Source organism: Dicentrarchus labrax, unplaced genomic scaffold (assembly GCF_905237075.1).
Source record: "Dicentrarchus labrax unplaced genomic scaffold, dlabrax2021, whole genome shotgun sequence".
NCBI lineage: Eukaryota > Metazoa > Chordata > Actinopteri > Moronidae > Dicentrarchus > Dicentrarchus labrax.
Genome location: NW_026136712.1, coordinates 16,419,709 through 16,434,609, shown reverse-complemented (window position 1 = coordinate 16,434,609; position 14,901 = coordinate 16,419,709). Strand labels below are relative to the sequence as shown.

The following is a 14,901-nucleotide window of genomic DNA, read 5'->3' as shown; positions in this document are numbered from 1 at the left end:
GGAACATTAAGATCAAGCTGATGGTCTCATCTCAACTACATATTAAGATTTGTATATCTAACTAATTATTATCTGTTCTCAATGCAAATCAGCTTTGGTAACAAAGAGGTTGCAGGTTAAATGTATTATTAAAAAGTAGTGTTCAGAGCTTTGTTGTAGTAGTAGTTGGTAGTAGTTTGTCATTTTTTAAGCAAAAAGAAACAGATAAAACAGGATATAGGTATGAAAACATCAGCTTGAGCTCTGAGAAGTTGTGATAGGCATTTTTCACTATTTTCTGACACTTTGGGTTGAATAATTAACCAATAAATTGAGAAAACCATTGTTTGACTGTTAAGGTCACAATGTTAAGTGTTAAAGGGTTAAGCAGAGTGCATGCAGTGTATTATTCACATGAATCATATCTAGTTGCTGTAGCTTGAGCAGTCCCCAGTATGTGTTGAAATGAAATACGTATAAGTTGTTGCAATTGCAGTACGTTTTTTTTTCCAGATGCTAGCCCTGACTTCTGAAGAAAACTTTCATTGACCCCCAAAGCATTTTCAAATGAATTTAATATTGCAACTTGCATTTCAAAGACATTGAGAATCCAAAGGGGATAGACCACCCACAGAGAGAGCAAAGGCAAAGAGGTGTAGTCTAAACAGACTCTCCTCAATATTCTTAAAAGGACAGCATAGACAGAAATGAAGCCATGGGGAAAGTAGACTCGGGTTGTTTTGTTAAGTCTCTTCTTGTGCTGCATTTCAAATCTCCCACGGATGAAACACAAAATATAACCAATCACGTGACAGTTCCTTGCTGCTCAGCCACTTTCACAATGTTAGCACTTTGTTATGTAGTATTTACATACAGCATCAACAAAATTACACATCTCTTTGAGGATTAAATTAGAGCCGGGTCAAATCATTCCAAATATTTGGTTTAATGTTGGAGTACCAGATGGATGGGGGTTGCTGTCTCCAAAGAAATGCACAGGAAAGCAGTTTCACATTCAGATACTTTCCTATGTATGAAACTACCTCTAGATCCTTTCTATGAAACCTTCTGGTTCCTCATTTTGATGTGAAAACCCACTTATTTTATAACATAAAGTAACTGAACATTGATAGTATGGGGTGTTTTTTTTGTTGCTCTGGCATTAAGCAGGCACTGAAGCACCACATTTGAGTATTGTGGTTTTGGACTCATCTAATGTTACACTTTAAATACCTGTCTTAACTGTGCATCTGACACAAGTTGTCATTATATCGTACTGACTCTACTGCATTAAGTGATCACACTTACCTTTTCTTAGGATTACCTTTCAGTGCTTGGCCTTCAACTTAGGGTTGCTCTATTTTTCCATGTCTTAAAAATGTACATATGGCACTGATTTGTGAACATTTTCTAATCTAGAATATAAATGAAGCAATAAGCATACTCTTGAGTATTGCAGGTTCTTGGCAAAAGGCTGCGTTGTATGTGCTTTTTAATGTGCAGTCATTTTAGCAAAATATTTTTGCTGTCTACAGACAAAAGGCAGACTGTAGTAATGTTACATCCTTGTTAAATGCAGTTGCATACCACTTTTTTTGAGGTATAAAACCAGTTTAATGGTCTTTCACGACTCTTAAACGTCTAACTATAAAACTTCTGCCTGAATCCTTATTGGAAATCAACCCTTGTATCATCACCTCGGCCTCTTTGCATAACTTTACGTTCTCTGCATTATGGCTGAAGTGATTCATTCTTTTTCTGACAATATTTCCATTGGAAAGAGTATCACATTCGTGATGGGCATGTAGCTTAAGGACAATGAAAAATAGTTTAAATATCGCCTCTAATCTCAGATAGAAGTCATTAATAAATGAAAGAATGGACTGTGTTTTTACATTAAAAAAAGTCTTAACATTCCCGTCGTGTTCTCCAAACTCAAGAATGGAATGTCATCATCAATACATAAATACATTTACAATAACTACAATTTTTAAAAATATTACGTGGTCAATCCAAAATAACACTTAGATAAACATTTAAAGTACAGTATTATACAACAAAACTGAAATAAGAGACCAAGTTCAGAACAACACTTCATGACAAAATAATTATCATACATGATGTGAAATATACATTATTAATCTAACTTTTTTCATTTACAATTTTCATCCACTGACATACAGTATATTACAGCGAGGATGGAGTTTCAGTTAATGGTAGGACAAGTGCATAGCAAAATAGATCATTTGACCAAGTTAAAGAAACACATAAAACTGACAAACCAGCTTTAGAAAACAACATTAAAAACCATGTTTAAGGCAAATCTCATCATTTAAAATTGGCATAGTCTGAGAAAATGTCAACAAAGTCTTGTACCACCCTGTAGCAGAAGTCATATTGTTCCTGTGAAAAGAACGGGGAAACAAAAACGACGGTTTAGTAGGTAGCTTGTAAAATCGATTTCAGTCAAGATAAAGTAGGAAATGGGGGCTTTTTTTTAGCACTTATTAAGGATGCACTTCTGCTGATACTTACCACAGTTTGGACCATATGAGGCCTCTGCATGCGTAAACTCTTCACAGTTTGGAACACGTCCAGCAGGCCTTCTGCCTTGACTCGCTCCAAGATATTGCTCAGTGCAATGAATGTACCTGTTCGCCCTGCACCAGCACTGCAGCACACACACAAACACAAAAAAATCTTAGAAATGAATTCAAGCACGAACAGTGACTTGCAAACACCAATTCTATTAAACTGGCTTATGCAAAACTCTGCAGTAGACAATACCAATGTAAAAATGATGTGCCTAAAAGAGGGATTTGAAGTTACCTGCAGTGTACGACGATGGGATGGTTCCCAGACTGCTGCTGCTGTCTCTGCACTGAGGCGATGATGTCGATCATGCCTTTCCCCTCGGCCGGGATGCCAACCTCCGGCCAGCCATGGAAGTGGAAGTGCCTGATCACCCTCGTCTGTTTCTCCTTTGAGAGGAAATGCACAGGCAGACGAGAGATCATAATACCTTTCAAATATGATTTATTAGCAGTATATGAAAGTGTATAATGGCAGGTGCAATGTCAGTGTAGGTTAAGTGCGCGGTAGATGAGTGGTGGACTGATGGGTGCTGCTCCGTGAGGCAGGGATGTACTCCTGAACCTCTGAAAGGTGATGTGGGTCGAATTTAATGAAATATATGAGATGGGAGGCTCACACTTGATAATCCTAAACACATCCTGCCCACCACATTTCCTCTGGCAGCAGAGAGAGTTCTATGTACTCACTTGCATTCTTGTTCTTTGTAAGATAATTACATTAGATCCTGTGTAGGTTTAGAAGGTAAGATACAAAAATGCTGTTAAAATTAATCAAATTTAATTTTGCATGATGCTATCTTAAATTTAAATTAAGTTTAATTTTCCAAATGTTCACACAATAATGTAACAATAGTCTCCACACCACATTACTTCACTGTTAAAGGTTTGTGGTAGGCTGTGACTTATTAGTTCCACCAAGAAGACATTTCGTCTTGTGAGGGAAATTCCTGTTATACAGGTAGATGTTATAATAAAACATTGTTAAAGTCATTGTGAAATCTGAATACGAGAAAGCTCACTGTAAAAGTTTAGCCTGAGAAAGTGAATGTGTCTGCATAACAACAAGATATGTAGGAAGTTTAAGGAGTAGGCGCAGCTGGTGGATAGAAGATAGGAGGAGAACAATGAGTCCTAAGACAAGAAGAAGTTTTGACAATATTTTGAAGGTCAAATAACACCTTGAGGGAAATGTTGTGCTTTCCTGCTGCTACAATGAATATATGTGCATTATTCCAAAGTCAATGCTGATGATGACTCTTGCTTGGAAGCAACATCTGTTGGAGGATTTGAATATTTTGTGATCTGGTATTAGATTACCAACTCTCATCTACATTGAACAATAGCTAATTTTCCAGGACAGACTTCTTCTCAAATGCTTGTTTTCATAACAGTTTGAGGCTTAAAGTGTTAAAATTATGCAATCATGAAAAAGCAAATATTACAGAAAACACAAAAAATGTAGTGGTCTAAACTTTGGTGGTTATGAGATTATCAATGGGGTGCCCTTTGGAGAGGGTCCAAACCCGAGGTTGGGAAAAACTGGACTAAAGTACCTAACTGTATATACAGTATTTAAAACCTGCTCCACTTCTACCAGCTACAGTAAAACAGTAAATGTATTGTGGCGTTACTGGCTCAATAACAGCTGTGTGATAGTGCAAGGTAATTTGCTTACCGGGACAAAGGTGAGTACCAAGTCTCGTAGGCTGAAGGTGTCACACAAAGTGTCTCCCTTCAACTCTACTGTGTAATCTCCGTGGGTGATTGTGTCCTCTGTGGGCCAGTATTGGTAACATTTATCCTGCAAAAAAACAGACAAAAACAGAGGCAAGTGTCTGTTTAAAACAGGCAAAAAGTTAAACAGCAACTGCACCATCGTATATGAAATGTAAATATTCAAAAGTAGTTTTGCTCAAACTATGAAATACCGCACAAACATGAACTAGCATAAAAGTACAGTTCTTTGATAGAAGCAGGAAATCAGAGCACAGATGGTTTATGTTGCAGTCCTGTAGTGGTTATTGAAGACATTAATCATAGCTTGCTTGCAGCCATCAGGTATCACAGCTTACCTGCTCCCTCTCCTGGAGCTCAGTGAGCATGACAATGGAGTGACATTTCCATTCCCACACCATCCTCCAGAAATCCTCTACTGTGTGTGATAGAGGGCCCTGGGTGGCAATGAAGTAGTCCTTCTGTCTGTAGCCCTGAGTTACAGTAAAACACACACAGCTTAGGCCGTATAGGTCCAGTAATGTGTGTTAATGGCAATACCTATGAACTACTGTAGATATAAATGCAAGAAGGGAGGCATTCGTTAATAAAATCTTCTTACGTCTATGAAAGATGCATTGATGTAATCTGTGAACTCCTGGCCTCGTCTCATGGAGAGAATAACTCTGTTGAAGTCATCTGAAATGGGAACAGACTCTTTTAGAATAGAGAAAGTTAATAGTATAAACATGTTCACAGAGAATAAGGTATAAGGAGTGGCCTAAGTGGAATAATAACCATGACAAAATCTGCCATGAGTTCATATATACAGACATCCAATCCATTTTATGTTTTTCCTTCTTTCTTACATGGAATAATTTGAAGAACTCTGTTCTTCTTCATGTTGGCAGGAAGGTTCCCCGTTCTCATGTTCTCCTTCATTATTCGCATGTTGGTCAATTTCTTGGCAGAAATCAAGCAAACAAAGTCAAACTGTTGCAAATGTTCAGTAGCCTTTTTACGCACAAATTTAAAAGGAAAATAAAACAAGTTACACTGGGCTGTTTTCCAACACAACAAATTTCTTGTATTAGCAAGATTTTTCAGTGATAAATATAGGCAAGGGACATTTATATTTATAGCACCTTTCAACAAGGCCATTCAAACAAGTGTTTTCTAATGGTACATGTTAATTGGTATATACTACAGATATGGCTCTGAAGGAGCTATTCCAATCTATCATATCATTGTATTATGTAGCTTTTTTTTTAGTTTTCGTGTCTAACTGCCAGGGACTATAAATGGAAAGCATTTAAAACTTTTAAAAATGCTATGCTCTTTAGGTTGAGGTAGTTTCTTGTACATGGTTGTGGTTTTTGTACAAATATCTTAAATAAAACAGGCTTGATATTTGTGATCTTTCATGCACCAGAATGTAAAATAATTGGTCTTACCTTAAACTCTTCCTCTAGGCCGACCCGGTCACCGTCTGCAAAGGTGTTGTGCAGTTTGTGCAGATGTCCTTCCAGAGATGACACGTCCAACTCCGTGTCTCCATAGAGGTAGTATTCAAGCAGGGCCTGGTAGATGAATGAGTACTGCATCTGGGGTGAGAATACACAAAAACAGATGAACACACACGCTATGCATTGACACATTTGAACTTTACAAATATTTGTGCTGTGTCATATGGCTGACATGATAAACAAGTGGGAACTTGTCCCGTCTCCAACTTACATCTGTCTGAACGAGCTGGGAGCGCTGCTCTCGTATCTTGGAGACAAACCCAAACACATCAATTTTCTGCTCTGCGTGCATCATGTCGATCATTGCATCTATTACGACGAAGGTTCCTGTCCTCCCAACACCAGCGCTGCAGGGACACAATACAAACCACAGAGTGAATGACCCCAATCCTCAGCTGACACTTGCATGTTAATAGACAACAGCAGTGAAACAAAGGAACATCTGTGTTTGTAAACACATGTATTGCTATAGTCACACAAAATGTTTCCAGCCATAGTTTACAGTTTGTTTCCCAGCAGACACACAAAGAGGATATTTAACCATAAATATATTTATCTCCATAGAAACATATTGAATAGTTAAAGCCATTAAAAGGAATGTCCTGTCAAATGCATGTAGGTCCAAGTAAACAACAAAATAATAAACAATGGCCCATTAGCTCCTTTGGTACCTGCAGTGGACCACAATAGGTCCAGAGAAGGATGGATTGACCACCTTGACTTTTTTGAGGAACTTGAGCATGCCGATGGGCGAGAAGGGAACTCCAAAGTCGGGCCAGCTGGTGAAGTGGAGTTGGGTTACCAGTCTGGGAGTCTTAGCGGCATCTGTGGCTTGCTACATAGAAACAAAAAACAGAGTTAACAGTGTCAACATAACTTGCATGGCAACTGGTCTGACCCCAGGGCAATCTTTTTATGAATCTGTTTCCACCAAAACCATTGTCAAAGTAGCAAGAGCTATTACTCAATGATCTAGTTATATTTTCTGTGCCTTAGTGCAAGACTTTTCAAAGGTTACTTGAAAAGTAGAAAAAGAGTAGTAGAAAGAGGTAGAGTCTAGTTACAATGAAAAAGGAAGTGAACTATACAGGATACAACACGCAGTTACAAATACCACCCACGTTTCTATTAACATTGTTACAATTTCGATGAAGCACAATAACTACGTAAGCATTTCCTGAAACTTACATATTGTATACAGAACTTGCGTATGGTGTAGTCCACGAGGACAGTGAAGTCTTCTACTGCCACCCTCACATTCCCATAGGTCCAACAGCCCTGATCTGGCCAGTACTGGTAACACTTGTCCTGGGGGCAGATAAAAATGATTCATATCCATTATTCAATAAATTAAATACCTAAAAAAGGACTTGTGTAACATATTCAAACACTTTACTTTCAATAGACAAAATGGTTCAGAAGCAGAAACACACGGTTCAATTTCACAGCCAGTCAGTCCAGATTAATGTAAGACAGAGGTGAGACCATTCAATACAAGATGTTGCTGGGTGATTATGATACTGACTTAGAGGACTTAATAACACATTATGTGGCCATTGATTTCAACCCATCCACATGCTGATTTAAATCTTCGCCAGTTCTCTTCTTATTGATCTTTTTTAGCCTTTTTCTCTTCTCCTTGTTCATTGAATGAGCTCTGGTTCACAATAAAGACTGCACAATTATAGCAGAGAAAAAGAGATGTCAGAGGGGAGATTACAGGTGTGAAAATGAGAAGTTCAGATTAAACTGTGTGATTTCACCTTTGACCATAACCAGTGTAATCTATTTGAAGCACATTTCATCTCAAATCTTTTTGTGATGCTCCATTAATCCTGACGAAGAGTCGAAGCAGAGACTCGGCTAGAGAAGAAACCCTGGTGCTCGTAGCAATGTTATTTTGTTCATGGACACTTCAGAGACACATCTAACCAGGCTGAAAATCACTCACTTCTTTCCTTTCTTTCAGATTTGTCAGCATGACAACAGTCGCTACTTTCTGCTCCCATATCATCCTCCAGAAATCTGCTGCAGTGTCTTCTTTTGGACCTGTAGGACAGAAAAGTTCAATATTAATTATAGTAACAAATGATTTATTAAGACAAATTAATAAGGTATCAACATAGTTATGTAGGTCATTTCCAAATGCACTGTATCTTACCTTGTGCTCCTATGAATTTGTTCTTTTCTGTGAAACCCTGTTAGAGAAGAATATTGAGATAATTAAAATTATGAATATAAAGCTGTGAACAGACTGTCTCTTCAGCTGCTGTTTCCTGTTCAAACATCACCTGTCGAGAACGACTGTGTGATACAATCGAAAGCTCCAGAATAGCTAATGGACCTTGCAGTGAGATTGTTACCAACCAACAAATATTAAGTTGATTTATGATGAAACTGTGGAGCAGAACATCCATAAGAAATTAAGACCATAATTGTTAATTTGGTACAGTCAGTGTTTACCATGCTTAACAGAATGATGATAACTTACATCAATGTAAGAAGCATTCACATAGTCTGAACAGGGATTTCCATCCAGCTGACTCAACACCACTCTGGAATGATCATCTGTTGGTGAAAATACCATTGGAAAGTTTAGAGGGTTACAGCGTAAAAACAATACATAGAGTCTGTTTGACTAGGCAGGTGGCATAGAAACCATTAAAGGAAAAGTTTGACTTTTAGGGATTAAGATTGATGTATGTCTGTACGGTAAATCCCAAACTACATCCAGCAGCTGCTTAGCTTAGCTTTGCATAAAGACTGAATACAATGGGGAAAGTCTAGCCTGTCCAAAGCTAACAAAATCCAGGAGGAGTAACTTCTGCTGGTTGCTTGGCAACTGCTTCTGGGAAAGAACAGTCCACTTCAAATTGTCATTTTTTATACAGATTAAACATTAATGATATAGCATATTAATTACTGAGCTTTAGAGGGGCTGTTAGGCAGATTTTTGCTGTATGGACGTGAGAGTGGTATCAATCTTTTCATCTAACCCTCGCCATGAAAGCCCATAATAGTAACTCATAAAATGTCCAACTACTTCTTTAAGGACTAGAAGGCATAGCTAAAAAAAAACAAACATTACACAATTAATTATTAATGAGACAGAGAGGAGGGACAGGAACTGCAACTGTAAAAAGGAAGAAGGGCGAGGAAACTCTAAAGGCCAAGGTGTTTCATTGTGAATGAATACATGAGCTGTTGGGGAGGTTCTACTGTATCTGAAACGTAAAAAAACCCCACTCAAAGACACGTGCACATGCAGGCAGGAAGCTGTGAGCTCTGGGTGTGAGTCAGAAAGAACCTACAGAACAGAAAGTACACTCACAAGGAAGGATGTTGGGGTATCTGTTCTTCTCCTTGTTGTCCTCTTTGTTGGCCTCCTCGTACGTCCCCTGGGCATTACCCCCTGGCAAGGACTACAAAACAAAATTACAGTCAGATTCTACACCTCCCAGACTGAAAAACAAGACGAACATGCTGACTTTTAACTGCTCATGTGCATTGTCTTGTGCTGTATGTAAAGTATGAAAGGCACTTCCTCTGCTACCTTCAGTGAACAGCCCTCGTTTAAAAGCAGATCACTTCAACTTCCTCTGTCTGCGCTGACAAACTGTCTGAATAAAATCATATTTATGTGTGACATGAACAATGAGTCATACTTATTTTTGACTCAGATCCTCAACAATAGTCACAAATAGGCAACAGGGTATTTTTCATGCATGTGGGTGTATATGTGTACACAGTGTGTGTGTCATGGACAATGTGACACATATCTCCCGTAGTTTTCATGAATAAAAAAAGTAATTGTCTTATTTTCTAATGAACAAATGGCATATCGCAGTTGTAGTGGTTGATGATTTAACAAAAATTTTAGATACACACACATAATAATATTAATAATAAAGATAATATGGATATGTTATTGTTTACAGTGTTTGTTAGTGGACATTTTACAATTCTTAACTAACTTACATGGTTAAACACAGCTTTAAAAAGTATAATACGGAAGTGGCCATTACATAGTGTCTCAGATGAGTACAAATCAATACAGGCCTGAACTCACTTGACCAAGATTTGAGCAATCTTATAAATCATGGTGTTTGTATGCACTGCAGTGACACATTACTTTAACCCCAGATGTCTGACGTAAACACTACGTCCAGTGCTTGTAGGCTGAGACTGCCTTATGAACACCTGTTACTCTAACCTCCAGGTGAAGAATAGGAGATGCTTACATTGTACTCCTCCCTGAAGAGCTTGCCATCGTCAGCTGAGCGAAGCCTGTACTCCTCCTCGAGCTGGTCTACTGGGAGGGGTAAGTAGGTCTTAGAGGCTGAAGGCGATCTTGGAAGAAGGACCACCGTCTGTTGTTCTGTAGGAAGAATAGTCAGTGGGTTATCATCCCTGCTGGACTGATATCATTTAATGTTATGATGGTGAATTATTCGTTGGGTTAAAGAAACTAATTTCACTTTGCAAATTATGCAATTATTATTATTATTATTAAATTACCGTCTCAGAGAAACTAAAACAGGATATAAAACAGGATTGGGTTTAATTAGAGCAGTGGTTCCCAAACATTTTTATCGCACCTCCTATCCTGTTTCAAATGTGTCCATTGGAGTTAATTTCAAACTGGGTGTTATTTAACACTATCAAAACTATAAAAGTGGATATTGTTACAATAATGTTTTCATACAAGTGTCAGTGTTTAGGTTGGTTTGGTCAAACCATTTATTCATTACTTCTAGTTAACTATTTCAACCATTTTATCCACTCCGTTTTGAGAAATATTTCAACCATTTATCTGTTTTCACACGCTCTGGAAGACTACAGGGACGAACGTTCCTTTAATGGGGATCTTTAAACAAAACAATAAACTCTCAATTGCAACACAGTCTTCAGGCGTTACAGGTGACTTAATATATGCATATATATTTTAAATTAAATCGTAATTTCTACTTTTTTAATTTAATTTCCATGTACTCGCTGGCATCAGCAGGTGTATCCCTGGTATACATTTAGCCGGGTTGGGAATCACTGACTTAGACAATAGGCTTATAGAATTACGCTGTAAAGATTTTAAAAACACCTATTACTACCAAAGACCAAAATGATTACCGCACTGATTTCAAATCTTGACAGGACATATTGATGCGTGTTTGCCAACAACACAATAATTTCCAAGTATTCAATGATCACCAAACATCAACAGGTGTTAGAGAACCAAAGGACCCGAGGGAGAAGCCACTTACAGCACCCTGTAGGCAGGTTTTTGAATGGAAACCTCTTTTAAGCACCCGACTACGCATTTGGTTAGCGTTCACAATTTGGAAAATGAAGGTTGAAAAAGTACTGAGAGAGTGTTAGTAACATGAGGTTCCTGATACCGCCACCCTGAATACCTGACCTGGTGGTACAATGGTGTATAACGACTCAGTACTGTATCCAAACTCTAAAACACAACACATACAGCACGTACACACACACACACACACACACACACACACACACACACACACACACACGTACAGAGTCATAAAGGCATGTCATTCAAAATTGCATTATGGCAACATCATGTTCATAAGACGGAATGCAGTTACCATGCCCACGTATGACACTAATGGTTTTAGTTCTATCAACTAGAAAAATAACGTGTTAATTTCAATAAAACAGTGTGAGAAGGTGTCTGTTTAACAATTTCTTTATAAATAAGACCTGCCTTATAACAAATTGCTTTCAAATTATGCAGAGCATCTACTTCCTGAACTAATTTAACATTACATCTTAATATATACTATAATGCCTCCGAGGCACAGTAAACTATTGAAGTAAAAGTTAAATACAAAAAGTAGACGGTACGTCATGTTTACAATCACAGTAATTAGCAGCTCAGCTTTGCTCAGTGTTTGTTACAGCTGCTTTTGGGAGTGCTGTGTGTTTTACAGCCATATATCCAAGTTACATTCCTATCTGCAAGAATACAACCTCCACTGTACACTCTATTGTAATGTCAGATAAGAAAGTACTTCCTAAAGAACATTCACAGGTCCTCAAGACATGTTTCCTGTCAAGTCCAATATCCATTAGCATACTTCACACATATCAGCTCTTAAGCAGCTCTTATGCAGCTAGAAGCTCAGTGACAGTTCTTGTGATCTTTGCACCAACTATAGTGTATGCTAATGTTACATGCAGTGTTAAAAAGATATACAAAAAGGCGATGATGTTTTTCACATTAACCACAGGAAGTATAGCGCAACCACAATGCAGTGGTGGGACAATCTGCACATAGAGCTACAAATATAAACCTGAAGCCTCCTTCATGCCTCCCACTGTCTGTGTTCATCTCATCCTTTGTCTTTGCCTCATGCTTCTGTCCTTTGCATTCACACGCTCTGCTTCTTTTGCCAGCCTGTCTGTTGCTCTTACAATCTATAATCTGTCTTGCTGTTTGCTATCTCCAATTCAAAACAATGTTACCTTGTTCCTCCAGGATGCCATTTGGTATCTTCTTGTCGACTGTTGTGACGACTGCTTTTCTCTGGTTTTTTAACCTGACAGACCAAATAGACAATAAAATGAGAAGAACATAATGGCATAAAACATAAGATTCAATGGTGTCATGGCAAAATAAGTTCAACTTCAGTTTAAAAGCATAGCTAAAGAACATTTAAGATCTCCCAAATGATGTAGGTAGCCATCAAAAGCATATCCATCCTACCATCTGAAACTTGAGAAGCTATTCTTTCTCATTAGCTGATGTCTTGGAAAGGCAGTGCTCTAGTCCGAATGTGGTACAGAATTTGTTCTTCGTTCTCTTCTGTTGCCTGTCTAGGTTCACTGGCACAGCTCGGCTGCCTGTTCTCTTCTCACTAAGCATGAGAGAGTGTCAGCTAGCAGCTTCCTGACTGGGCTCCGCCTCAATGACTAAAGGAGGAAGTGTTTGTCACCCCGAGCTCTGCCCCCGAGCTTGGCTCACAGCCAGTCAGCGAGGCCCTGGGAGGGTGAGGTGAAGTGGGTGAGTCCTTGCAGGGTGGGAGAGTTTACCTGAGGAAGTACCAGGCTAGCAGTACGATGATGAGCAGCAGAAGGGACAGGACCAGCACGATGGGGAGGATGTGGTTGTTGGAGGACTTAACGTTTTCTGAGGAAGAAGGAGAGGCAGAGCAGGGGGTCAGGGAGCACCGTCAACAAAGAAGCAGGAAGAGGGGGGCAAGGCCAACGATATATGCGCTTATGTTTGTGTGTGCAATTGCTTGGCTGCATTCATGTGTTTCAGCCATGTGTAACTTGTATGAAGTGATAAAACGAAATCAAAACTTGGCATAACAACAAACCTCCCATGTTCGCTTCTGGCCATAGGCCTGATTTAATTACTGGCTTCAGCAGTATTTTGTCTACAGAGATAAGCATCAGTTCATTTTGTCCTGTCGGTATGTCTAACAGAAAATCTAAGGCTCTAAGAATGGAGACTCAGCCAAGAGTCACAGCCACGCAGCCAGCTATTAGCTGTGTTTATAAAGACGCACAATAAGCTGTAAATTATTGTCCATGACTGCTGAAGTTCATTGTGATCCAGTAATAACAAGGCTGTAGAAAAGGCTGTTATCAAGCAGATGTATGTGCTGAGAAAGATGCATAATAATCATATCTTAGGGGAAAGTGATGACTGCAGTGGATAGCTATGGGATTCCGTTGCTATCTCTAATTGTTCGGTGTTGTTCAGTCTCACATGTCGAGGTGCATTGCTCTTGTTATTGTTCTTACCTTGTGTTTTGTTGCCATTGCCGGTGGAATTGGATGTTGTTGTGGTTGCCACCAAAAACAGAAGTGGGACCATTGTGACTGCAGAAAAACAAAATGAATACGGATATTAAATTTACTGCCAGACATGTTTGCAAAGTCAATATTCATGAGAACATGACTGCTAGATAATATCACCATTTAGGGAACACAAAAGCTATTGACAGATCTGAGGCATATTTCTTTATTCGTGACTGTTGCTTTCAGGAATGTGCTCATCGGTGCAAAGTTCATGGCGACACAATGGAACAACACACTCATATCCTGGTCATTCATTAGTGCGCCCATAAAGCTCACAGTGTAATGCCCAACATGTCCACATGGAGGCACAATACTCCAATATATGAAAAACAAGGCTGTCCACAATAACATCGTTTCTCACCAACCCATTGAGAAAAATAATAACATCCAGGCGAGGGAAAAATATATTTTACATTTTCTAATTGAAATTAATATGAAAAGAACATGTCGGTTAAGGTTATAGCTGTGTGTGTCCACAAATACCATTACTGCAATCAGGCATATTCTCATGCTTTTATCAGTGCATTATAATAGAGAATATTGAAGTAACACTCTGAGCTGAGAATAACAGCTGTTTTCCATCAGCTGTTTCCGTGGCAATGCCGTGCTGAAACGTGTTATTTCCAGAATATAGCATGCTCAAGGTCTTAGTGTGCTATATGTTAGAAATCAGTCCCACACACAACATACATGCCAACAAAAGGCCTGGATGTCAGCTGACATCGAACTACGAATGAACGATTAAGCCGAGCTCAACTGGATGTATCTGTTCATGGGGAGCAAAATCTAGAGTCAGGCAGCAAGAGGCTTTACACCTACAACCCCTCACGCTTTGATAACATCACCCCAACACAAACACTCGTTGACATGCACACAAAGACCAACAACTACAGCACCATGAGCTCCGTCCAGACTCCCCTACACACAGTGACATCCAGGAGTCTCAGTTGAATGACTCTAATCATTCCCTCATTTTCTCCTGGTAGAAGAATGCAGAGGAGGGAGGATAAAGGAGAATCTCAGATCGATTCTTGTGTGTGAGCATTCAGAATGGGTTTCACATCACATTGATTTAAGCACCACCCTTCTTTTGAAAGCTGTTACGCCTTGAGCTGTTTGCCGGTTTAAAAGGTGCTTTTTTTTTCACAAAAACACTGGAAAAAAAGTTGGAATCTAAGCTGCTATAACCCCCATAATGAAGCAGAGCAGAGTATGCTTTGTGTCCCCGCTACTGCAGGTGTGTGTGTGTGTGTGTG

The 14,901-nt window shown here is 39.0% G+C and overlaps 1 protein-coding gene across 5 annotated transcripts in view; it reads right to left on the bottom strand.

The window, feature by feature from the left end:
- Nucleotides 1-537: 537 nt before the first annotated feature.
- ptprea (protein tyrosine phosphatase receptor type Ea) overlaps nucleotides 538-14,901 on the bottom strand; it is a 50,912-nt gene continuing 36,548 nt past the window's right edge. For 2 of the 5 annotated variants that reach the window (XM_051417674.1, XM_051417673.1), the window contains exons 3-22: nucleotides 13,589-13,666; nucleotides 12,869-12,965; nucleotides 12,302-12,375; nucleotides 11,229-11,273; nucleotides 10,054-10,190; nucleotides 9,144-9,234; nucleotides 8,304-8,380; nucleotides 7,974-8,010; nucleotides 7,764-7,861; nucleotides 7,001-7,120; nucleotides 6,484-6,647; nucleotides 6,024-6,159; nucleotides 5,741-5,890; nucleotides 5,156-5,249; nucleotides 4,909-4,985; nucleotides 4,646-4,780; nucleotides 4,249-4,374; nucleotides 2,809-2,960; nucleotides 2,515-2,650; nucleotides 538-2,382 (exon numbers count right to left, since the gene is read on the bottom strand). In XM_051417674.1, coding sequence (XP_051273634.1) covers nucleotides 2,308-2,382; nucleotides 2,515-2,650; nucleotides 2,809-2,960; nucleotides 4,249-4,374; nucleotides 4,646-4,780; nucleotides 4,909-4,985; nucleotides 5,156-5,249; nucleotides 5,741-5,890; nucleotides 6,024-6,159; nucleotides 6,484-6,647; nucleotides 7,001-7,120; nucleotides 7,764-7,861; nucleotides 7,974-8,010; nucleotides 8,304-8,380; nucleotides 9,144-9,234; nucleotides 10,054-10,190; nucleotides 11,229-11,273; nucleotides 12,302-12,375; nucleotides 12,869-12,965; nucleotides 13,589-13,661 — 2,094 coding nt within the window. In that variant the 5' untranslated portion in view covers nucleotides 13,662-13,666 and the 3' untranslated portion in view covers nucleotides 538-2,307. Of the gene's footprint in view, nucleotides 2,383-2,514; nucleotides 2,651-2,808; nucleotides 2,961-4,248; nucleotides 4,375-4,645; nucleotides 4,781-4,908; nucleotides 4,986-5,155; nucleotides 5,250-5,740; nucleotides 5,891-6,023; nucleotides 6,160-6,483; nucleotides 6,648-7,000; nucleotides 7,121-7,763; nucleotides 7,862-7,973; nucleotides 8,011-8,303; nucleotides 8,381-9,143; nucleotides 9,235-10,053; nucleotides 10,191-11,228; nucleotides 11,274-12,301; nucleotides 12,376-12,542; nucleotides 12,711-12,868; nucleotides 12,966-13,588; nucleotides 13,667-14,901 lie in introns of those variants that run through there. The other 3 variants (XM_051417672.1, XM_051417675.1, XM_051417676.1) reach the window with 3 other exon arrangements.